The 26,234-nt window shown below is 44.2% G+C and overlaps 3 protein-coding genes across 3 annotated transcripts; 1 reads left to right on the top strand and 2 right to left on the bottom strand.

Moving 5' to 3' along the window:
* Positions 1–1,167: 1,167 nt before the first annotated feature.
* On the bottom strand, positions 1,168–1,530 carry N7503_006524 (uncharacterized protein; the record flags this gene model as incomplete). The annotated part of the gene is made up of 1 exon (XM_057066071.1): positions 1,168–1,530. One exon carries the CDS (start codon positions 1,528–1,530, stop codon positions 1,168–1,170), a length of 363 nt encoding a protein of 120 aa, XP_056921540.1.
* Positions 1,531–2,109: 579 nt separating this feature from the next.
* N7503_006523 (uncharacterized protein) lies at positions 2,110–2,370 on the top strand (the record flags this gene model as incomplete). Its single annotated transcript, XM_057066070.1, has 1 exon — positions 2,110–2,370. The coding sequence occupies one exon, from the start codon at positions 2,110–2,112 to the stop codon at positions 2,368–2,370; it is 261 nt and encodes an 86-aa protein (XP_056921539.1).
* Positions 2,371–11,022: 8,652 nt separating this feature from the next.
* On the bottom strand, positions 11,023–11,967 carry N7503_006522 (uncharacterized protein; the record flags this gene model as incomplete). Its single annotated transcript, XM_057066069.1, has 2 exons — positions 11,023–11,756; positions 11,829–11,967. The coding sequence occupies 2 exons, from the start codon at positions 11,965–11,967 to the stop codon at positions 11,023–11,025; spliced, it is 873 nt and encodes a 290-aa protein (XP_056921538.1).
* Between the last annotated feature and the right edge of the window lie 14,267 nt (positions 11,968–26,234).

Here is a 26,234-nt window from a genome sequence, read left to right as displayed (position 1 = left end):
GACTGCGTCTGTGCAGGAAGACAATATGCAACAGCATTCGTGTGTGCTTCGTCTATCATGGTAATGTTTTGGTACGCACTCTGGAGCAATTTCGTGACCATAAGGATCGTGGCCCCCTTCTCGAAAAAAATGGTTGCGGGGGCCGAGAGGTGAACAGAGACTGATTGCAGATATTTGATTGTATCATCAACCAGCTTAAAACTGACGGTCGTAGGTTGTGGGAGTGTCCGACTGAAAACCTCTCGAATCGCTGGTAATTGGTGACCACGGGTACGAGAGGCGCTCTTGGTGTATCGATATCGCTTTTGTGGGAGACTTGATGCTCGGTAGTTTGCTTCCTTTTAACTGGCCGTGGCAAGTCTTGATCAAAAGTTTCCCCTCCCTCTGGAGCAATTCGGAATTGTTTGAGCTAGTAGCAGAGGTAGCTATAGATATGGAGGTAGGAAGCTCATGAAGGGGTGGCTGCAAAGTTTGGCTCGTGCTGCCGTAAGCAAATTGAGGATTGCCCTGGTGTGATTTCATGTCGAAGCAATATGAGCACTGTATTGTCAATGAACGATGAGCGATATAATCGGAATGAAGGCAGATCGCTAGCTTTTAAATAATTTGGACTGGCGTGGTAGCCTTGTCTAAGAAATAGGAAATTCATTTTTCTTGTTTCACAGACCGAATTACGCAACGCCAGTTCCTGGGAGCAGCAATTCAAGTCTGATGATATCTACAACTTGCATCAAAGGGACATGTACCTGAGTCACTTTGGCCTATGTAGATCAGGAAAGGGTCCGGGCTAATGACATGTTGAAAAAAAGCCACATTATTGAATGTTAGGTTGAAAAGCCTGCGCTTCATGCCTCCATGTCTATCATCTTCGTCTTTCCATTTTCTTTGTGACTCGTGAAACCAGGTATATCGATTAACGTCATCCCTTAAGGCACGCTCCTCATTTGGTAAAGCACTCGAACTCATTGTGAGCAGAGATAGATGATATGATATACTATGGGCTCAAGTACATAGAAGCAAAAATAATAAGTAACGAATTGCGGAACGTCGATCAGACATTCAATGTATTTGACATACATCGCCCGATGTTTCCCTTGCGTTCCACCGCTGCACGCAAGTCTTACGAACTCCCGTTTCAATGAGTTCCACAGCAGCTTTGAAAATTTCTCATGGGAGTGCTCTTGGATCTTTTGGTGTTCTTCCCACATTCCGAGATGCCACTTCAACCTCCAATGTGTTCTGGGTTTCAAGTTCTGCCTTCTCCTCTTCTTCTTTTTGTAGCATGATCCTGGTATTATGGTTGGTACCAAGCAGCTTTGTGCATTCAGCGGAGATTTCAGTGATGATCATCTCCGCTCTCCTTCTTGCACCCTGCATGCCCTGCACGCCCTGTTGTGCAAAATAAGGATATGTATTGCGTCCCGGAAGTCTCCGTTTGCTTTCGGCGAATGGGACTGAACGAATGTTTGGTGGGGGGACGGCAGCCGACAAGTGAACTTGCTTCGTTCGCTTCGTTCTGTTTAGTGGCATATTGAAGTTGGACTTGAAAAGCAAGCTTTGAGCTTGCGAGGAGAGGTGAAAGTGGGGTTCAATGAAATGATCTTTACTGAAGTCAACCACCTTTATATACTTATATGCGCATAAGTATAAGGATGATAAGCCTTAGCACGGCTGCTTTTTGTGGACATGTATTGAGAATTTTCCGCCTTTTTTAGTGGACCTTCTAGCAGAACGCAGGCCCCTGGGATAAACAGTGCAGTTCCCAGGCCGTGGCGGTTGGTTTCCAGGGGGCGCCTGGCTCCCAGACCCTGCAAAGGCATTCCTGGGGCTTGGTGACTGGTTCCCAGAGACCGCCATTAGGGTTTTAGGAGCTCGGGTTACTTTCCCAGGGGCCATGGTTTTCTCCAGAAGACATGCATTCTCCCTCACACGTGGCTAGTGTTGCTGAGCAGATTGCCAATTTCTGTGATGCATTCGAGCAATCGATGGCTTGAGAGACTGACTATAAATTGCTGTTCCAGCGCCGTGGTCGTTTACCTATTTTTCACTATTGAGCCCAACACACCTACATTTCTTTCTAGTCTTATTGCACACCTACTTCCCGAGATAATGGATCATCCTTCTTGGGTGTGGAACCCGCTCTTGATCTACGAGATGGGCAGTGGACCTTTTAAACACGGGAACGCCTACTGTGGCATCACGCAAAAAGGCGACCAGTGCAAAAACGCGGTGAGAAAAGAGGTTCTCAAGAGCGGTCGCCAGAAGCTAGACGCCCTCGCCGAGAGACCCTTTAGTGTCAACAATCTCCAGCTCAAGTTGCGCGACATTGCAGTAGAATTCCTCTACACGAGATGGCACCAGCTGCGCTAGGCCGATCTAGTCGGGCAGCGATGGTACGAAGCCGCGATTCGGAATCAGCCCTAGACGTGTCGGTCTCAACCCGCGACTCGCCGCCCTCTAAGGCCAGTCAGATCAATAAGACACTCCGCTATCGATCCTGAAAGGCGGACTGGAAGGCGGAGTTAGTCGCGCTCCCGCGCAATGGATGGCGTTGAATTTACTAGCCTATCTATCTCGGTGCCTTCGCAACTCGGTCCGTTATCTAGAGACCGATAGGTCACGCCAGCTATGCTTCGGGAGAACTAGGTGACCTGGTCGGTATTAGACGAGGCTCCCGCCCACTTGATGATTGCGAATGATAAGGCGGGGCCGCAGGCTCTGAAGCTCAAACGTTTTACCTATAGATCACCCCAAAGCTCCAATTCAGGCCGCGAGGAATGCTATATCTGCCACGGAGAGTATGAGAACGAGGTGACTCTGTATTGCGGAGGATGCAGGTTTATGGCTCACTTGGACTGTATGGAACTATGGCTTGGGATATGGCGGCCTGGATATTATACGTCATGCCTATAATGGTAAGTAATATCTGGCGCGATCAACCGATGCAGGCCGAATATCACTGACTGGAGAATAGTATGTACGACGGAGCTTTCGTCGCGAAATATCAGCCATGAGGGGCTCATTCAGTAAGCGCCGCCAATGCTAAATAGACGAACTCGTTAGAACACGATACTAGCGCTTTAACTACTGCAGCTACGCCGCGGCCAGCGGTGGAAGGGTTACGTCTTCCTAACCGGTCTAACACGCCCGGTCCGCGCCGATCTACCCGATTAGCCGGGCGTTTAGGTCCTTCCACTAAATCCCAGCCATTAGGCCCTCAGCGCCGTTCACTACGACTATTGAGTAGCCAATGACTCTCACTCGGGACTCTATTAAACTAGTTAGATACTAACCGCGGATAAGACCGCAGGGTACACAGGAGGGCGGATCTTAAGCACTCACGGTAACAGAGATTAATTACGAATATACGACCAATGAATGCGGAGAATTTTACTGTCGTATGGTTCTTTTCTATAGTATTAAATTTGCCATCGGCGGTGACCACGCGGCCAAGGCTTTCCTAAGCGGGAACCAATAGCAGTACATTAGCAATAAATCTGGCGATCTAAGCTAGCCGGCTCTCGAGATCAACCTCTATGTCTCCAGACCTAGTTCGAAAGGGTCCGTGGCAGGGGTCTCGCGAGCCGCCCAGAGCCTATGGGAGGAAAGAAGGCGATGATGAGTCAGCGGAAGACTTGACGGTCACTAGCGGGACGGGGAACTATACGCCGCGTTCTACTCGGTTCAATTAGGGCGGCAGTCTACCATGCTGGTTCGCTTGCTGTCCATGAAGCATTAATATTCAGGCCATGTATGTAGGGCGGCTTCTCTACCGCTTTAAAGTCTGATTTAGTCACTGGAAATATTGGTGGGAGTGGCACAATAGAAAGAGATGCCCCTCTCATAGCAAAGTTTACCAGTTCGGTCATAAACTTGAACTTGATTTTGCACATGATCCTCACTCACGGGCACTAGTTCTCTGCCCTTTTATCTAGGCTGAAAAGGGGCCATCGCATTGACCGTTGAAGTTTATGTCAACTAACAGCGAGTAAAAGGCTAGCTCTCGAAAGTTGAAGAACCCTCTTCACCACCCTCTCTTCACCACCCTCTCTTCACCACCCTCTCTTCACCACCCTCTCTTCACCACCCTCTCTTCACCACCCTCTCTTCACCACCCTCTCTTCACCACCCTCTCTTCACCACCCTCTCTTCACCACCCTCTCTTCACCACCCTCTCTTTACCACCCTCTCTTCACCGCTCGTACTTCACCACTCCTCACATTCTGTACCTCTAAATCCATGTCAGTTACCGGACGGAGATCTTATTATAGATAATTGAACCATAGATGCGCCCTCAAAAATGACAGCGGTGGCCGTTTCTAGCGTTGAAGCACTGCGGTAGAGAGTTTAGTTCGTCGCAAGGTGGGTCTAACTGGTGACCCACCGAGACCCGCATGGATCGATTTAGACCGACTTTGAGAAAGAGTGATTGTGGTGGACAATAAATGACCGCTATTGAAGTACCTATCTGAATTCTGTTGATTATAGTTTATTTAAGGCTATCAGTGTGGCCAGAATCTGGCGTTTCAGTTAACATTGTCATTGCTAGATTTTTGAGGTGAAGACCGGCTTCAACGGACGGCTTTAACGGACGACTTAACCATTATTTGAACAGATAGGTAAGCTAACCATAATATATCACGAACCATGCTTAATCTAACCGATGGAGGCGATTTTGACGGGCTCTCCTCGCCGGGCTTTGGTGGAGGGGTTACAAATAAAAGCATTAAGCAGGAACATGGCATCGCTAACTAAAGCAAAATGGCTAAAAGTAGTAACGAAAAGCGCGCATTATTGAAACAACAATATCGAGAAGCTCTGGCCGCCCACATTCGTTAGTCGCTCATTTACCGCCATACTCTCGAGGCTAACTTCCCTAGACGATCGACTTAGCCTCGTCATCGCTCCCGCCTAGGTCCGCCTATAGCCGCCTCCTAAGGATAGATATGCCTAGTCCGTCACGGAGCCAATGGCCTTCTTATTATAGTCGAACCTGAGTAGCGGAACGGTAGGTCTGTTATAGACTATCTACAAAGAGCTCGGTCGCTCGCTTAAGGCTATCTCGCCACAGGTCCTATAGGGTTCCTAGTCTGGTCGTAAGACCGAAGGAATAGTTGTAGCAAAGGTGAGTTGCGTGGCTCCTTTCGAAATCTATCTATTCATCTAACGCTAAAGGTATTTGGAAGTAGCGGACAAACCGTGATAGCGAGTCAGATAGGTCCTTCACCGCCAAGCTGCATAGTCTCGAATACGCCAATCACAGCTTGAGCCTCGAGTTAGATCGCACGCGTACCTATTTAGAGGCATCTAATAGTGAAGGGCGCAGTCTTCGCGCCTAAATCTGCGCACTTTAGACTAAAATAGAGACTATGGTATCTTAGTCGAACCACCGGGAAAGGGAGCTAGTCCGGGCAAGAACAGGCATTATGGAGGTAATACAACTATTATAGGCACATTTATTACAGAACCAGGATACCGCATCCAAAGATGATATACTAGAGACCTTAACCGGTCCTATTGCGATCGAGATCGCGGACACGGCTTAAGGAATACCAAAGATCATAGAGTGATGGCCACTCAAATGGGACTAGACCACTCCCAGAGCGTGTAGGGATGCCTATATCACGTGGATACTCGACACTCGAATTAAGTAAGTAGTATAGCGCGATATGGTGATTCCTGCATGGAAGTTTTTGCTATCGTAGCTTAGTGGGCTATGGTTGTTGACCAGTGAGAGTTCTATGGTCAGGTTCCACCTCCAGTTACACCCCTAAAACAGAAATCAAATGAAGCCTCTTTACCATGCCTTTCTGTTCTTTAACACGCGTCTTTACGCGTTTCGAAGGATTCTTAATGCTCTATCATGCTTTATTGCCTTAGTAGATCAAAAAAAATAGCGCGTCTATGTTATATTGTTACTGGTGAAGGAACCATAGGCGGACGACTTCAAGCAGGCAGTATATTATATACGTACAATATACATATATATATATTCTTAGAGAGAAGCACCTCACCACACCGCCAATCAGGAACATCAGAAATAATACAAGTATGAGTACAGAGTGCATAGAATAGGATTGCCACATTAAACCCTATCAAACTTAATCAAACAATTTCGCCTTAAAACAATTCCATCTCCAGAGTCAAAATTCCAGTCTGATTGTCTAAGCCTCAGGTGGCTGGAGACCGACTAGAGTAGCGGATTATCAGGGCGCGGCTAATAACTAGTAACAGCGTTTTTGCCGGCCCCGCCCGCCCCTTTTTCAGGCGTCTAACAGTCCACCATGATCGCGCTTTCGCGCTTAAAAAAATCGAGGGTCTGCCGTGTCACGACAGAATACTATGGCGTTCTTCACAAACGGTCAAAAAAAGACTCAACTCGGTGATAGGCGGTCTTATTGGCCACGCACACCAGCAACTTCAATTCCCCGTCATACCGCGATTGCCCCCCAATGATATTACTCTATTTAGTCAGTCGCGAACACCAGACATAGAAAGGCAAGACTAACCTGTAAGAGCTCCTCTATAGACTTACTCCTTAATTGATTCGGTAGACTCGTGATCTCGGCACTCCATTGATACAGCGGTGGATTCTTTTGCATCAGCTTCGTCACAACCTCCGCCAGGGCGAACAGCTTAGACGTGGCGGCGTCCATCTACGCAAGGCTAATCTTACAACTATGCTCGGCCCCCGCTATGCGATAGACCGCCGTTAGCATTATGGCCTATGCCTTCGTCTCCAAGGGTCTTACCAATCCGCACCCCTCCAGCATCCATAAGCAAAATGGTGTCGGCGCTCAGGGTGGCGAGCACTCTCCCCCGGTCGCGCAGATGCCTGATTCCCTCGAGGACCTACTACACGTCAGTTTGGATAGTCCGGGATCAATGATGATACCACATACAGGCCGAACGATCGCTAGGATCTCACTCTCCGTGACGAGGCACTTAGATGCCAGGACCTGGCTCACAGAGAGTGCCACCGGCTCCCACACCAGGAATACATGGTTCGCGTGATGATAAGTCTCGAGGAGTGTACGGAAGCTCGGATGCGATAGCTGGCTCATGGTCTCGCGCAAGGCAGCCACAGAAGGGGATTGCTCCAGGCGTTGGACGTGGACAAGCTCCGCTTTGTTCCTTCGATGGCGGGCAAGGAAAACCCGTTCGGTCTAGAAAATCTCAATGATCGCCTCGTAGGTTTGCCAAGGGTCTTCCGCGACATGTCGAATCGCCAAAGCCGGACTCTCGTTCGTCAACGGCTGCGCAGAGGGGTCTGAGGCGGGCCACGCTGCTGATGTGGCGGGAGACTCATCCCCGGAGGTTTCGGGGATTGATTGATACGTTTTTGGTCGGCGACTTTCATTGCAGACCTGCTTCTCCTATGAGCAGGCGATCCTCGTTATGTCTGATGGATCTCTGACATTCGCTATATAGTCATGGAACATATTGTTATTCCACGATGAAATCCTCACAACATCTCTTCCCACTCGTCTATGCCCTTGTATTCCAGCATGAACATCCTTGATACTCTTGTTCAAATAATTGGACACCCTTATCACCGCGAGGCGTTTATCTGGAGGGGTCATGATGGCAGAGAGTGTTGGAATACCGTGCCCCAAGAATCTCGCATCAACGCAGCAATTTGTCTCATGCTGTTTCAGAGCTACCCAGTCAACGAATCTCCCGATCAGCGTTTATTGACAGCGGCCAGATGCATGCTGTGTGGTAGATGCTGATTGCATTGCGAACTACCAAAACTTTGTGTTCAGCGCTGGACAAATCGCTGAATACATGGAGTCAAAGAATCCCAACAGAGAAGTATTGTTGCCTAGGTAGCTCTTTGAGCCGCTACCGTTTTCCGTTGGCGGTGCAACAGGCTTACAGCATGGGCCCCAGCAGAGCTAATAGAAAGGGCGGAATATATGATGCAAAGATGGAGATGGAGGGTTGCTCTACAGTCAGGGCTATCAGGACAATGGACACGCTTGCCATTGAGATGTTTCTGAAGCGTCAACCAAAACGTGAACTGTATTTACAATGCCAGTCCTACTAGAGTGAAATATTGCCAACCCGATGTCTTTCGGCCCTTCTGTCCAATTGTCTTTGAATCCGCCCATCTCCGAGTGGATTTGGTCGCACGCCGTGCATTCCTAGGCCACGTGGGTTTCACCTTTTACCTCCCTTCTCCAAATGAGAGACTGCCCTTGGCTCCAACAGTGTGGACCTTCCAAAAGATACCTCCGGCGAGGGAGCGGCTGACCGACGCCCGCGGTCGCTCTCAGCGGCGCAAGGTGCGGACGCACTTTACGATTTGGCTCTTGGAATTGTGGGCCGGCATGCTTTCAGTGCAATTTTTAGGGCCCGCCCAGGCGTTCGGGCCCGAATGGAGTCCTCATAACGGCCATTAAGGTCTATCGAATTATTTTGTACTGTTTGAGGCCAGCTTTCAATCGAATGTTGTCTATGCTCACGGTAATTTTACTGGGTTCGGAGGATTATGACTCAGTGTACTCCTTTCGGACCCTAGGAGTCGGCGGCATTTTCAAGTCCAAGTTTCATTTATTCTTCTCTGTGACCTTATACTATCAACGTTTGTTACCCATCCATTATCTTCGACCTTGTTATTACTTATGCGTGAAATTCGACTTAGAATACCATATGAGGCTTTTGAAAATACTAAGAAAATTGGAATTACGAAAGCCCATCCCTCTCGGTATCTATATTTGGCTTTCCCCTTTGGTCCAGATCAAGCTGGAGTAAGGTTAGTCCGTATTCATTGGGATCACTGTAATATTTCCGTCCCTGCAAGGAGTGCTTGCCCTAATTTGTTTTTCTTTATTACTGATCTTCCGTTGAGGGCATGATCCGGGGATCTTCACTACTGGCAGATGATTTAAACCAATTCGCGACGCACCAGATATTTATGGCTAATACAAGAAGCTCAGAATTTTTAGTATCGCTATCACGACAGTATCACCATATCGGGCAGACTAAGAGCATGATTATTCAGCCGTAGTCGTCCCCAGCCAGGAAATCACTTCCATGACTTGGTACAAATGGATGGGTGGATCGGGCTTTGATAATTATGGTAACGATATTCCTGGTCTGCTGATTGGCGATTAGGATATTGGGGAGCTCGCTCCGGAAATTAGTTAGTCCGTGAAAGGACCGAGAGATCGGGCATCGAAACATCCTACTGTCTACCCCTCCAAAAGGTAGTTGGTTGTCTTAGAAATCATCGCTCTGAATGGCCAAAAAAGGCAAGTCACCGATTATTCCTTTCTAATTCGGTGGACCCTATAACTTGTGTCTAGTGTAGTAGCCTTCGTGTTTCTAAAACCATGCCCTCCACGAAATTCAACCCCGATGCGTAGTAGGAGTTTGATCATTTGGTATCATGGGTCAAGAGCTCTCGCATAGAACCTGAGAAAGGAAGGAAAAACCGCTTGGTTTGTGTTGATAAAGCGCGTGGAGTGAACGTCGGTCTATTTCTAGTTAAACTAGGATACGCGAACGTACCGGTAAAATCGCTATTCCCCTCGAGCGTATATTAGGTTCTAAATGGAAAATAGTATATTGCTTCGCTGTAGCGTATATGCGGAGATTCGTCCATCGATAAGCCCGATGATGATCGCTTAGTCCTACTCTTCCCTTTGTCCATCGGGCTAACGTCAGAGGGCACCAGTCCCGGAACCATTTAGGTTGTAGGTGAAGTCCTTGAGCCTAGCACCTATATTCGCCTCACGGAGACTTTGCATTTAGATGCATATTTGGATTATTTGATAATAATTCTATAATAGGCTGAAGTATAGGTTTTATTTGATATTCACTGTACAAATTTTTTAATTTGCATTCTTTAATCGAGCGATTTACAAATGTTAAACTTTGCATTTCTTGTCTTCCGGCCGACATATATGTGTATAAAATACGAACTGGAAGCTTAGCGTGCATATAAATGTATGAACTAGAAAATTTAGTACATTGCCTGAACAACTTCAGGCGGGTGTATGGAAAATTCACTAATCATATCTCTGGTTCAGTTGCCGCATAAGATAGGACCAGAGTCATTTTACACCGCTACCTCGCCCAGTTCTGGGTTTGAATACGAACTGAACAACTTGCTGTTCAACTCATCTCCTACTTGTGCTAGCTCATCGAGCCTGGCGTTTTGGTAGATACTAAACCACCCATCATTCATGCCAGATTCTTCTGCAGGCTAGCCAAGCTCGTGGTTTTGGTAGATACTAAACCACGCATCGCTCGTCCCAGGTTCTTCTGCCAGGTGACCTAGCTTAGAGTTTTGGTATGTGCTGAGCGATACGCCATTCATCGCCGTGCTGTCACTAAGCGGGGCACGCTGATTTGCCTCGATATCCGTTGCGAAGGCTTGCCTAGGCACGTGACTTCCATCTTGCGCACCTGAAGATTAATGACTCGTTAATACCCAGTACTTAGACCCTATTTCAAATAATACTAACTTTTATGCATCAGATAGCGTGCACAATGCCTCTTTTTTTCCTTTGGCACTTTATTTTGTTGGGGCCCTCCCCGCTTTTCGTTGGTCCATGAGTATTTAGATATCTCGTAACGAGAAGGCCGCCTAGATATATTACTTCGCAATTTGTCAAGATGAGTTAGGTCATAGCCAAGATGTTCACAAATCGTCTCTAATCTGATTGGATAGCTATAAGTAAGACTCTATTGATTGTAAAGTAAAGGACTTACGGAACTGTTTTCTGCAGGACTATCTCCACGATCAAGGGGATTGGAGCAGCCAGTGACGAGTTTGGATAGTTCTTAAGGCAGCTTGCTATATAACAACTCTCCGCAATATATTTTTCTGCGTCCTTCATATAATTTTCTGGTCGAATAGAGTAGTCAGATAATCGAGCGTAGAAGTTAAGGCTCTTTCCAGCTTATGGATGTTAATAAGGATCCTCGTTGGGCGGAAGGGACGTGCATATAAAGATACGGGATATCCCAGCTCCGTAGTTTCCATTTCGTAGTCGATAATAGAGAGGTAGCCTAAGTAATCCATTTCGCTCCACGGCATAGGGACTGAAGCCAACTAATATTAGCATCGGATTCAAAGATTCGCCTTAGTATTTCGTAAACATCATCTTTCGAGCTGGCATGGGTAGTCTCCATAGCAACCAAGCATGCTGAACAGAGTACGAGCTTTCGGAAGTTCGCATTTTTCTTCTCGGATACTTTAGGTACATTAATGTAACCCGTAAGTAGAGTTTCTATGGACGTGCGTGGGTAGCCGATTGTTACAGATGTACAGATTGGCACTGAGGGTGAGATGAGTGGGGAGGAGATGGGCGCGGGCTTAGAGCTATGGGTAAGTGGTAAGACACTGGGTTGCTTTAGACCAGTTGGCAAGTTCAATTTAAACGCGCTTATATTACCCCAGTGATAAGTTGCTCGCTCTGAGTTACCAATTTTCCAATCTGAAGTTGTCGGCAAATTGCTTGTCAGACCGACAAAATCCTTGAACAACTTTGCTTGAGTCTGATCGTATTCGCCGTTGGTCTTTCGAGAGCGCGGTTTGGGGTCGCCGAGAGGATCCCAGACGACAATATTGAAGCTAGTTCCTTCGCTTGACGTACTGTTCAAAGGTTCGCTGTTTGAAGGTGTTGACTGCTGTTGCTCGATGCGGCGTTCCGCCCCGTGTCTCCCCACGCTCTCCTGACCTCGCATCCCGACATCCGACAACCGCGAAATACTTCCCTTTTCGTGGGTTTTTGGTGCCTCTCCTGGATGGATTGGGAATTGATCTATTCCGGACCTGATCTCAGGGGCGACTCCAGTATCAGTGAATGACCTACTACAAGTCTCACAGCGCACGAGTCGGAACTGTTGGGGAGTCTCAGAATGCCTCTTCTCCAAGTCAGAAACTCGTGCCTCGAGATGCTTGATATAAGCAGCATCACTGCCCTCGAAACAGTATTGACGTTGAATTAGCATAATCTATGCCTTCTCTTTATTGCATTCAGCGGGAGTGCGAAGTCGCAGATTGTATGTGCTGGTGATAGCTCAGTAATGAGGGCGGGGTAGACGCTTGTCCCAGGTATATCCTGGACAACTCCTTAATGTTTGCAGTAGTCACGTGCTAGAAACACGTGTAGGTCACTTTACAACAGAGAAATTTCTATCGTCTTTTTCTAATTGTTCCTTAACCAACACCATCCTAACACTGTCGGATATCACCATTCTTCTGGCAACCTCCCGAGACCCCCTCAAGATTGCTGCTATTCTCCTGAGCTATCTGAAGCTGCCTTATACGGTTGCTTCTTATTCTCGATGCATGGTTACGAAACCCTTGGGTTGAATGCACTCAATTATTCCCTTCTTGACAGTCATAGAATAGCTCGGGATTCCCAGTTATCTGAACCGCTTATTGCATAGCTGGGAAATTTCGGCGCTAGGCCGAATTTGTAACACTCATTGAGTGTTCCTATTTGAGATTAGTGGTTCCGTTCACATCTTGATTTGTGGTGTCAGAATGTGCGAAGAGCTTAGGACGCTCACCAATGCAGGTCTAAAATTAGCTACGGTCAGCTTCCTTTTCTCCATCTTGATGATGTGGAGTAAACGCTAAGAACGCGCTAGTATCCAGCAAGTCTGAAGTATGTAGACTTGGACTTCCAAGGGTTAGAGTGCGACGGTATTTGATTGGGCACCCTTAATAGGGTTGATTCGCCATTCAGTATACGAGCTATTCCTCGTCCGAACCATGGGAAATGTTTAGGAATAAGTTTGGGTAAGGCAAGCAGTCAAACACGATATTTGCTTTTTGCGTTAAGATTAGTATCAATCATTGGACGCTTAGAACGTACCTCATTACCGACTTCGCCACAATGTCGCAGGACTCTAAAGTGGATATACAAAGGCTCCTCATGAAATGCTACTCAACGATCTCGGTCCAATCGCTTTTTCTGGGCTTGGGCTTGGACCATATACCCCTGGATATTTCCCCAATCATGTCAGAAGAATGAGAGAAGGGGAATGAGCCAGAAAGGAGCTCCAAGCGAGTGAATCTTGACGTCACGCCTACTTGACCGTATTGAATTCGTCTGAAATGACACATAAAACATACTCATTTTGTGGCAGTGTCTACCTCTGAAATTCGTCCCAACGAAGTGCTTGTCTTTGCATGGTACGTCCCTTGTTTTATTCGTATACACCAAGTCAGCCTGTTCCTCTCTGGTACAAGACCACGTTCTCCCCAATCTAAACCGAAGGCTCCGCCAAGGGCGAACGAGATATTAAGAACAAGCAAAAGCTTAGAGAGCAGATGCCTAAGATAGACTATATCAATTATACGGCACCGGCTGAAATATTGTAAGCTATTATGGGGTAAATTTCCTGTTGGAATTCTATGAATGCTAACGATATAGAGCGATGGCCCGGATCCAGAGAGCAAAGATATTGAACCTAGAAGTTGTCAGAACAATCGAAAGGTTCGAAAAATAGGAGGGTACCATTTATAGTGTATAATACGTCCATATCTGCTTCTTCGTTAAATACGAGGATGAATCGGAAGGCTATGTCCTTAGCGGTCAATCCATCACCGGAAAAACGTCGGGTGAGGATCAGCTACTAAAGCTCTAGGGCAAGTTATAGGCAGCGAAGGCTCTCCTAGGGAACGAAGAGTGTATGCGTCTAAAATAGAAATACGGCATTGAAAGGGATAAGATCATAGAGCTTAGTCGTCGTATAAATCTCGAAAGGCGATACTGAATATAGGTCTTTCGCTATTTCTTAAATAACGCAATAGATGATGTTCACCATGTTCCTTACCAAATCTTGTTTGTATAGCAACCTCTAATAATGCTGTTTACACTATCATGTTGGTAGAAATTAATGTATTTTTCATGAGGCTATACATAGTACATCATAAAAATACTTAAGGCTATACCATCCTTTCACCATAGCATCGCCTAACTTATCCTTAACTGCCACAAAATATGACTAAGCTAAAATACTGGCTACCCCGGGAGGCTTTTTAAGGTTTCTATTTCCCCTCTCCATCCCCTCGAAATGGAGTTTAAATTTATTGATTAAAGTAAAGTTGGCGTTTTAAGCGTGGTGAAACATGAGAAAGGATGCCTAGTATACCTAGAGGGCAATATCTTTCTTTAATACCAAGATACCTTCAAATCTTCACGCCCTAAGTTCACACCCTAGTAGGTTTTTCTCGTGATTATAAAGGAGGTAAGCGAGAAAGGTGACTTTAATAGAGAGCTTTAGTTCCTTCTAGGCGCCATGCAAACGAGATTGCGTTCCCCTAGTGTATATAACTTAGATAAAGGTAAATTGATTCGGCTTGCCATCGTATTTAACCGAAAGTCCTTAATCTCTCTTAGCGCGGAAGTAAAGTATGGAGGCTATTTAAAGGATTTCTACTATATCGAGCCAGGTATTTGGCAGATGAAGTTTTTCCTATCAGATAGCGGGTTGATTATATTAGAAAAGGGCAGTTTAGTAGAATTAGTGAAGTTGATCTTATAGGTGGATTCTGCCTCTCTACCTAAGCCAAGGCTATTAGAATTTAATGACTAAAAGCTAAATATGATGGCGGGGGCCAAATATATTTTAAAGATAGTAGAAGGCTTTAAAACATTATAGAATAGTACTGAGTTTTTATTATAGGTAAGCCGCCCTATAATTACTAAAATCTCGCCTTCGACTTCGGCAGTAAAGTATAATATATGACTATGAATTCATGACTCGGCCATTAGCATCTATTTTCTATAACCCTCGGGTTCTATATATAGTAGTCATCACTTATGGATCTATCTAGTCTTATCGGTAGCTTCCAGGAACCCTTTTACTAGTCTCGGCGAAGTCAAAAGGAGGATAGGTATCTACTAACAACAATAGGTTATAAAAAGCCCTAACGTCCCTAAAGTAGTCTCAACTTCTTAAAACAATAACTAGCCTTCTATCTATTCTATTCGCTTTATTATTGGCCATTTGAAACCCTCTAATCTTGTCAGAACGATAAGACTACATATTTCTAAAGAGAGGAAATATCATAATTGATGAAAATCACGAGTAAGTGATCTACTTAGGCTAGGCATGATAGTTTCTAATAGCTCGTAGAGAACATAGCCATTAGGCTATATGACAAAATATTTATCGGTATTCCATAATAAATGATTGAAGCTTGGCAAAAGGTATACAGGAATAGTGACGCGGTAATCACACTCGCTCAAATCTAAAATGTCATTCGCGTCACTGAACTCACTAGGGATATTGATCCCATATGGTTTATACCTGAAACTCTTCGCTGGAGTGTTAGCAATGAAAACTTTCTAGTAAGCGAACTTAGGAAATTCATTTAAATTACAATGTTGATAGGTCGCGAGATCAAGCTAAAGTACTTTTTTACTAGAACTAATACCTGGTGAGATGAAGAGTCACTCCTGCTAGTGAAAGGAATCCAGGAATGCTGGTGGAAGGTAGGTGCTTTATAGTTGAATTTGTAGGTTGTCTACCAAAAATATGTGTTCTATGTCATGAAAGAAGTTAGAGACTTAATAGTATTACTGTATGGCTTATCATGATTTGCAACGAGTTAGAAGAATTGATAATCCCTTAATTTGCGCTTTCATTCTAGCTGCTTGCTCTACGCGTAATTTGATATACTTCCATAGCTTTATTGAAACATCCGAATGCCATAGAGGCGCTACTAAGGCCCGATATTAAGGGATTATTGCCTTAAACGAGTTGCATATAGAAAATATAACGAAGAAACCTGGTGATCCTTAGACAATTCTAGTTGGCCGCAGCCTTGCGCATGTATAAAAACCGTAGGGATCTTTACTATTATCCATGTTTAGCTGCGAAGAGATATATAAAGTTGCTAATGCTCTCCAAAAATCCTAACCAGCTCGACAGATCATTAAAAAAGTTTTTTTACTCGGTCTCTATCACACATCAATTCCTTATATCTTGCTCTCTATCTCAATCAATCAAAGTTGTCTTACTCTGTTCCCCTATGTCTGATATTGAGAGGTTTCGATTGCTTAAGATCATAATGGGCAAATCGAAAATTAAGGTTGTTTGCCCTAAATGCCTTTATCTATTTCTAGATATAAAACCACTCTACCAGCATTTCCAAAGTGAAGAGGGGGATGTCTATTAGGGTCTTGCGTAGAGGAGAGTAGACTTTTTGATATTTCGGCTAAGCTATGAAGATGCTATTAGGCATGAAGTGGACCCTGAGTTACTCAGGCCCCATTAGCCAATATTTAAAGTTTTTAATGTGATCGAATAAAAGATTATAAAGATCGGGAATAAAGCATATAAAGAGAGATATGATTTACTGTTGGAAGTTGTGCGACTGTCGAAAGTATAGGTTGTTTGCCCTTAGTGTCTTTGCCCATATCCTCGACTAGACGTTTTGAAGAAAGAACATTTTAGTTAAATGGATGATGATGTTCATAAAGGGCTAGCATTGAGGAAATACGATCCAGTGGCTTTCCGTGTAAGCTACCAAATCGCGGTTGGAAAAACGATCCCTCGTGATCTGCTTTCCTGGAACCAGCTGTTGTTTAGCGTAGAGTTTATGATTGATTGTATAGTGTTAAAGTACGTGGCTAAGGTGAGATCATAGTTTGCGTTTATAAGAAGTCATAGCTGATAAGTGAGGAAATAAACATATACATGGAACCTTGAACCCGAATTGTCTAAGTTGGCATTTAGTAATGATTGAGGATCCGCCTATGAATGTCCTTTTTTGTGGCTTTTATCTTAGCCCCACCCTTCGCCAGTTTCTGGCGTAATGAAATTTCGAGACGGAGCCCCCTATCGCTTTTAGAGTTTAGATCAGATGACATGCTAAATCGGGCTCATTCATTGGTATAAAGTGGAGGTATGACGCGAAATACTAGCTGTTTAAATTAACATCTTCTCAACACCAACCTGTACCTTTAACATGGCTTTGGCCTGGCCTTCATTTGAATTTCGATAAAAATGATGCCCGTAATTTCGAGCACTGAACTAAGGGAGAATGAGTTGCTAAATTGTGCCTTATCAACTCCTGGCTGTTAGAGAACCTATGATATATAAGAGATTCTGGAGGGAGACGATAAGGTGACTAAGCTCTAATTATTGAGGTTTCGTCCGTTTAATAACCGATTTGCCTCACTTATGAAGATAGACCTATCTCCGCCATTAAACACACACTATTGCCTAGGCATTCTAGAGCCAAATCTCATAAATATGCTCCGTTCATAGGCCAACACGATTATGATTGCTAGCGATCTTTCAACAACTAGCCGTCTGAATTTCCTTAACCTTTTCGAAGACTTTGTCCTAGAAGCGCTAGGACTTTCGCCGTAACGTTTGCAGAATTTTCAATAGCAATATAAGAGCTTAAGTAACTTATTATATAACGAGTTACTAAGGAAATCGAGTACTATAGAACAGGTAAAACAATTAATAGTGGTGCGCCTCTTCCCGCTTCTTAACAATTCTGAATCCTCCGTGTAGCCCTAACGCGTAATAGGATTTATAAAATAGCGAGTCAGATCCGTTTATATGCCTCGTAGTCGAGAGCGCATTAAAAAGCTATATAGATGAAAGATGCTCTATATTATAGCTAGATTTCAAGTTTATCATTAAGCCGTTACGGTAAGTATTGTTCGGCGCGGAGCCTATTACTTATATATTGTTGCAATTATAAGTGCTTACTATCCGCTTTAAAAAATACTACTGGGGCGCCTATGTCAATTAGAGTAGCCATTTCGACGTGCAAACGGAATTCCTATAGGAGGTCTATTAGAAGGAACCTTCCTATATCGCCATATCGCTGTCTTAGGACAATCAAAATCTCTTTAGGTAACTTACCGATCAAGCGTTGAAGGATAGCGATAATGATGTTGTGCGCAATCTGTTCGAAAGGTGGGATTTTCTTACTAGCTTGGTGGAGGAATGCATAGCTACTACTGCTGGGATGAGAAATAGGATTAGATAAATTGCTAAGGTAAGTGCTATGCTGGATACTTATATTGCGCCCTCCTAAAAGATTTGCGATAGAGTCTTTACTTATCGAAGAATTACCATTCGTTAGTAGTAGTAGTCCGTGGTATTGAGTTAAGCGGTCACGCTGTTAACAAGCGATACCGATTTATTGCAAACCAGGACGGAAACTATAAAGTGTATAGGCGAATGGTCAAGACTCAAAGATATCAGGTCGCGATTCACTATCTATTTCCCATTATGAGAGAAATCTAGTTAAGGGAAGATCGCAAGCAAAGGACCTAGAAAAGACTCTAAGAAGCCGGGGATCTAGAGCGCTAGTGGAAGCTCTACATGGAGCTAGTTAATCTTGAAGAGGACGATATCGCTAGCTTAGTGGTGCTAGCGTCTAAATCGTACGTCGCGAAATACTAGTCTTTATGGCTACCATCATTCGCTTCCTTTTTACTGGCTTATATGGGATATTGAAAGTGTTTTATAGAAGCTGTGTGGGCACTATAAGATATCTAGCCTCGGAAATGGTAGAATTCCTCAAATTAATTTCAGATTTATTTTTAATTAAGCAATGATTCTCGATTAGTCCAAAACAATAGCACCATAATTCTAAGTGCTTATAGGCCACCTTTCTAAATGCCCGAATGGATTACCTAGGTCAATAGCGTAGGCAGATGTTGATTCTCTTGGTCTCTAATTGCTGAAAATCGGAAACACTACGGTAAAGAAACACTACGGCAAAGAAACACTGCGGCAAAAGCTTCTCATGATATAGATCGATCGTATATCGACCTTAAGGTGGATAAGATAACTAGATCGAAGTTGCTGAAGCGTCCAAGGGTCCTCATAAGATTATGGTCGATATCTTGTATAGGAATCATGGGTTGTGGAGGAGTGAACAGCGGTTAGTAGGGCACGGGCGGCACGGTGCGTGACCAATAGAAAGTCCTAATGCTGGGACGGTTGCCATCTGAAGAAAAACATTAGCACTCAGTATCAACGTAATAAGCTCCCGGCTGACCGTTATATTCAAAGCACTAAGCAAACGCAAGCTTAGAACTCCTGTTCGTAGTGTATGTGGGCCTGAACTTAATAGACTATAAGGAGAGTAGTTCATTAAGTGCGCTAGGACATTCATGAATTCATGTGAGCCCCATAGGTCGCCAGAAATCGGCGACCTGTAATTTTGGTATCAACGCGAAATATTACACACACCTTTACTTCAGTAATTTAGATTTTGGTCAGTTTCTGCAATTTTCAGGGCTTGGTCCCTTAAGTCCTTGAACTAAAACCATTAGTCTCGGTCATTTGGCCCACTAATGTTAGGGCCTGATTTACATAGGCTTCTCCCAAAGCACAATTGGAGGTACCGAGGGAAGTCTTGGCGTAAATGTTTCAGCGGGTTTCTAATCTCGAATGCCGTTAGGTGGAAATCCGTCCTCAGAATTCTGTTGAACATTTGCCTATTTCAGCAGCCTAAGTATAAGTTATATAATAGAAAGGGCGATAACTATGTGAAATATAAGGCATTTCTGTTCAATTCACTTTTCATATATTATATTTTGGATCCCCGTGAGTGGAGACTTCCTAAGTATATATATAGTCCGAAAAGCGGCCCTCTTTACTAAGAATGACGGCGAAAGAAGGATAATGAAAATGAAAACCGTCTGTCTCTTATAGACCCCGATTTAGTTTGATACCCGTATCATAGGACCAGAAATTGCTTAGTGGACCCTCCTAAAGGAATACACCCTGTGATCGGGTAAGCAGACGGAAGAGCTGGCGTTAGAATCTGGAAGAGAACCGGGGCCCTCTTCATATTAATTTCTAGCTTTCTAATCCCAATGAAACTTAGAATATGGCATAAATCTGACCACTGTCCCTGATAGCGCCTATTTTTATGAGATTAAGTCTAAGTCTATCTCTTCTTCATTCTATAGTCACGAATTGATTCTAGGAGATCATTTTTGCATACAGTAAGACCCAAAATTGGATGGATCAGTGACCAGCCTCTAAATTTAGTTAACAAGCAGAAAGACGAAAGTATGTTCAGTTAGCCTCAGCCATCACTGCAGAGCAATAAAGGCTTTGACGCTGCCGTGCGGCCTTGTTAGGAAGTCGATTATCTTCCAAATAGACTCATGTCCCAAGTCTATGTTCCTTCAAGCATCTTACATCAGTAATCGCTATAGGAAGCCGAGAATCATCCTCCTGCTCCTCCTATGGCTTCGTCCTCCTTCCGTCCAATCTTACCGAAGTCAGATCCGCTGCCATCCTCAAGACATCCTACTCAAGACGAACACACCGTACCACAGATTCGCAGGAGCGATTCGAAGTGGGAAGGAGATAAAGCGGGTACTTTATTACAGAGCATTACGGACGGGAGCTACTATACCGCCGAGTATAATCCATGGATCTTTGAACACTTGATCTCGCTATGACTAACTTAAGTGTTACCTAGTGCCGCTAGTTTCGATCCCGCCCTATACCCCCTTGATCAACCTTCGATCTATGCCGCGCAAACTAGACTAATCACTCTACTACCGCAAAACTACCTGGTCATTAATATGCATAAGTCTTCACCGTTAATTTAGGAGAATGTTCCTAGGCTAGCGTTTCCCCTTATGGGTCAAACTGGAAGTATTGTTAGCATGAATCCAACTACGGTCGCGTCTTAGCAGCGATGTATGAAAGCTGTGTCTCTATTGCGCCAGCTACAAAGCATTGCCTTAGAGTTATATGCGCCACAAGAGGAGATTAAGGAAATTGCCTCCTGGGTGTAGGCTTTGCAAATAGAATTTAGGCCCTTTTAAGTCTCACTAGCCATTAGGTTTACATCGGCTAAGCTTTATGGCCTCTAAGATAGGATTACTTAATATAGTGGATCTTCCTTAGAAGCTTCTCGAGACGCTAGAGTGAGAGATCTAGCATTTTGGCTGCTGCCTTCTTTAGAGCATTATCTAGTTATACTTAATGCGTTTCAGGATAGAATAGTGTACTTAGAGCTTAGGAGATTATTAGAAAGACTTAAAAAAGCTATAGGCTTAGTAGAGCATTAGTCCTACGCGCTTATACTAGGTCCGTTATGACATATGGCTAATTCTAAATGCAGAGTTCCTCATGACTAATACGTCTATGAAAAGTGTATGAATATCTCTAAGATAAGATGGCCGTTCCTTTAGATGAATCGGTATATAGTTACCTTTATTAGTGACTACCTATTTATCGCTAAGGTCTCGATTTCAAAGCTTATGATATCGTTCAGCTTCCTAGGCTTATATATTGCTTTATAAAGAATTAAAGTTACTACTTTTTAAAACCAAGTATAACTTAATCAAAGGGCGGCTATATAAATACAAATCATTTTTACGTTCCAACATAAGGCCGTAAGAAAAGAAAGTAGAGTATAGGTTCAATAGTGGTCCCAATAAAGAGCAGGTTCTATATGAAATGACTTTGAGTATGACATAATTATTACTAGTAGCAGTAGTCAGGGTATTAGCATAAATAGACCTTAAGTGGCTGCATCAGCGTCCTTGGCCGCCTGAAAGAGCATATAATATTCATCCGATCTGGGACACCAGGTTTAAAGCTGGAAATATCACACGCTATTTAAGAATAAATCAAAGTTTTATAAATAGTTCAATCTAGGAATAAGATATTCAATCTTCAAATTGCGCTAAAATGTGATGGGAGGAAGACGTGCTCAGATGGACTACACTAGTAGATAGACAGTGCCAGGAATGAAAGCGGATTGATTAAATCCACTCCATTCTCTTATCTTGGCGTAGCTCCTAACAGCCTACGATACGTAATTAACTAACGATCCTGCTATTGTGCTCAGTAATGCAGGTATAGTATTAATATAGGTTTAGATACGCCCCTAATATACTAAACATGGAATCAATCGTACTCCGCTTATAAGTTATCTTTCCGCGAAATTATATAGGCCTAGACTAGTATCCACTATTAAGAAGGCGGAGCTATATAACCAAGTGCGTAAGTGAGGGCTTAGGCCAAAGCGCCAGGCGGCTGCGATAGAGCTAGCCTAGTTAAATAATACAAATGAGAGATTATTATTATCTACTTAACCAGTCAACGTGCAGCAGCTAGAGGGCCAAGGAATAGCTTCCATGCATTTTTGGAAACTCCAGCGAGGATCGACCTCAGCCGACTCGCTCCACTCCACAGGCTAATGAAGCGTCCAAGATGCCTCCAGAAAAGGTTTTCAGGTGTTACCGGACTTAACAGTTCCAAGGCTGGGCGCTCCATTGTCAACTAAACGGAATCCATGTCTCATTTTTCCTTTCATTCCTTAATCACACAGTCCTTTGCCGTTCTAGCATTCCAATACGCTGCTATCAGAGCCTAACGATCAGGTGATGCCCGCCCTATGGATAGAGCATCGCTTCTTCCATTTATTCTTCTCTTGACATTCACGATTTATCTCCTTCTTTCTACATCACTACAACAATCGAATTGTCTTCTCTGTTTATTCTAATCTCTTATAGCAGTGAGCTATTTCAATTTGTGCTTCTATCTCCTTTCCTCTGATCCTCGACCTACCCCGTGCTAACAGCGTTTTCTGAACCTTTCAGTCATAAGTCAGAAGACTTTATACCTATTTATTATCGTCACTTGACCATAGATCACTACAGCCAGCTCTCACTCATACCAATAAATAGCATTGTTGCTACCCATTCAACCGAGCTCAGAAACAACGGCAAAACATCCAGTGCATCTCCATATACCATTACTCATCTACAATCAAGCTTCTATGCTCCGAATAGCCAGCAAAATTCGAGAGGCTCAGCTTTGGGCCACTTTCGTGAATATGGAATTGACTAGAATATAATAAGTAGAGAACCCTAAAATGTTTCCCCTGAGCTTAGGTGCTAATTAGGCCAACGGTCGAATGAACTATAGGCAATTATCCTTACGAAACCTCTCGAACGCAATATCACCGTGTACCGATGTTCAATCCCACTGCCTCACATCCTTCCAACGAGTGCGCACCTGCAGACATGGATTTAGGATCTTCAACACTTAATCAAAGGTAGGCGAAACAGGTCTGTGCTACGCGAGTAGCATCATTGATGAGAATACGAAGGGATTATTTGTGGAGCAAATCAATGGCGACCAAGGAACTTGGCGAGTCGGATCCTGGGCAGGATGCGAATATTGCGGATGGTAAGAAATCACAAGACTTGGAAGAACGTTGCTGACTATCCGTCTCTACCAAAATACTAGACACCGCTAAGAATGTTACTTCATGTCTGAACCGTGCTATTGGCATTCTCTCATCCTGGGTATACCTCAGACCAAATTGCAGCACTTTCAACTTGAGACATCTTTACCAAAACGCATTCCATGCTCTCCATCCACAGACTTGTTTACAAGTCCTTGTCAGTTGGACCGGAGACGGAGAGGGAAACCAGGGACTGAGGCTCCACGGCAAGCATGTTCAATTGCTTATCATTGTTCGTCCACTTACTTTGCACAGATGTCAAAAATCGTCTTTTCTTGTTTTTCTACGAGCCCCACGGGGACCAATACGCCGTTCATTTGGAAAGGCTTCACCGGCCGTTAAAGGGCATGGGAATCAACAACACAGATCTTCAAAGGCTCATGTGGAGTATATTTGTCAGAAAGCTGGAGACTGATCCTTCATGGATACTTGAAGCTTTATCCAAGGGCGAAGAGCACATGTTCCCTGATCTTGAGTTGCATTTATGCTAGCTCAGTCGGTCTGAGGAAACGACTTCAAGCTTCTTTGGTAACTTCAGGTCTTCTGCGCCTCAAATTCACTTCTTTTGTGTTATATCTATAAGTCTTCATCCATAAGAATATACTCAGTGGCTAAATTCAAGAAACAGTCCCAGGGTAGCAAAATAAAATACAGATCATGAAGTGAAAAGTCCAACATATAACCCCTGTCTATGTTACGCTCTCTTCATCAGCATTGCCTCATTTTAGGAGAACCTCCCAGTATCACGCAATTTGTGCTTCAATGTATGTCAAATTGGAGAGCGCAGTCAGACATAAGGTAAGCTCTTCTACTCAAGTCATCCATATCCCCTATGCAATCGCAGGAAATTCCAGGTGCTAGAAATTGTTCGGGAACTTGGGAATATGACAATGATGAAGAGTTACATACACATTCCACCTGCTCATCGGAGGTATTCCAAAACGCACAGTCAGCCAAGAAAGACGTGTCGTGTACTTCAGTTATTGATTTGTCTCAGTGATAATGATTAGGCCATTGAGCAAATCCGTGCAAGCAGGACGTCATTGGAGTGGAAGCAACCTCCATCTGCGGGTGCGACGGTAACAGTGGTATGCAATGTCCCACGCAAAGTCTTTCTCTATCATTCGTTCCATTGGGGGCTACTGGAAGTGGGTCAACATTGGAGTATTTTGGTGACGAGTCTTTCCCCATACTGACCGGTCCAGTTAACTCTCTATCTTACAATATTGTTAGGTATGAAGCATAGCTGGCTTTTGGTGTCCCCGATTCCTGTTTTCTGTTGGCAAAAACGTCTCAATAAGAATTCTAACCAAGTTTTTATTACATAACATTATGTACCTGAGAAGTATCTTCGGACTCCCCCAGTAGCCCTTCTTCATTCATCTTCTTGCAGCCGTTCTCTATTAGAAGAAGAGTATCGAGTGAACTAGGCTTCCCAGATTATACCACATTTAACGCAAAGGATAAGCACCTCTAGTAATTTGAAGCGATATACTTGAGAAGCGTAGGACCTAGCTCTAGGATCGAATTTCGTCTTTAGTCTAGCATTAAATCTCGGAAAGGTACCGAGACTTGCAATGTACCTACCAGTTCCTTCCCCTAATAGATCGGTTATGGTTTCGGTTGTGGAGCACAGGGAGTTCGTTTGTTAAATGCGGCGGCGCAGAGCTCGGTTTCATCCATTTGGTTTAAGGACAATCTGTACGCGCCAGAGAGCCATTAGACAAAGAACGCAGAGCGAAGGAAACATATTTAACTGTACTTTAACCTCTCATAACGAGAAGCCAGGAGCTGCTTTGCTACCACCTAAGCTAGTCGGCTAAGGCGAGAAGCTTTCGAATGGCGAGGTATCGGTGCCAAAAGGCAAGGTGGGTAGGTAGAGAAGGCCTATCTACTTCTGGGCGGCTGAGATTGATGGAAAAAGTAAAGAATCTGAAATGAAAGCGTGGCAATGAGAGAAGTAGAAAAAGGGCTTGGGTAACTAGAAACTAGAGCGAGAATAATCGCTTAGGTGCTCGGGTGAACCTTTCCTCCCGGGACTGCTACTTTGTGGGAGTTACTCCCTCCCCCGATCACCTAAGGTTGCTTCGCCAATGTCTTCACACTCCATAAAGAAAAAAGAAAAAGAAAAGAAAAGATAGGCATTATTTGTACCATTAACTAATATGTTTTCTAAATGATCTTGTATGTCCATTCCAGACACGGCCAGGCTCCGACGCGGCTGTGCTCCTGTTAGCTATAGCCAGGTGGCCCTTCTGGCTTTTTTTCTTGTTTTTCTAATTAACGGCCCAGCTCATCCAATTTCTATCATGCTATAGAAAGCTCCAGTAAGCTTTAAATGAGCTCGAAGGCGAGGGGCTCTAAGCCTGGCAATACGCCAACCCTTATTTCACGACTTCGAGAACTTAGTCCACTTCTGCGGCAATCCCATCTTTAGTGACAATAAGAGGCGGCCTTTTAAATAATATCTCGATAAGAATCATCTAAGCCCTACAGAGTTGAGCTTATATTAGTGGCAACAGGCGCCTTATCATCGATTTCACCCTTGGCTCTGGTACACTTAACCCAACAACGCTCTCTTCGTCCTCCATCTCTACGTTCTCTTCATAAAGCGTAGTTAATCTATAGGCCAAGTATATGGCACATCATCGATCAAATAAGCAAGGGCTGTGCTCTTATCTCAAGGTTGGCGTATCTTATACCATCATTTTAAACATCTCGAGCACTAACTATGTCGTTCTACAAATTAGTGACCCAATATGTTCTCTAATTAAAACCCATTCGAATTCCTCCTTAAAATCCCATACCCACCTTTGGATCATATCACATACCGTGTGAGACGTACTACTTATGTCAGAGACTCAGCTTGTCAATTTGGTCGCTCTGTCAGAACGACTAGTCTATGAGGCTGGCATATTCAGAGGCTTTAGAGAAAGACTTTGCCTCTTCATTTCGCTATAAGAGGGATGTTGAACAATACTTCGACCTTTCCTGCAGTAGG

This window comes from Penicillium pulvis, assembly GCF_028828015.1.
Source record: "Penicillium pulvis strain IBT 33274 chromosome Unknown contig_3_segment0_segment0, whole genome shotgun sequence".
In the NCBI taxonomy this organism is placed as follows: domain Eukaryota; kingdom Fungi; phylum Ascomycota; class Eurotiomycetes; order Eurotiales; family Aspergillaceae; genus Penicillium; species Penicillium pulvis.
Note: the sequence above shows the minus strand (reverse complement) of the source record. Positions and strands in the feature narration are given on the sequence as shown.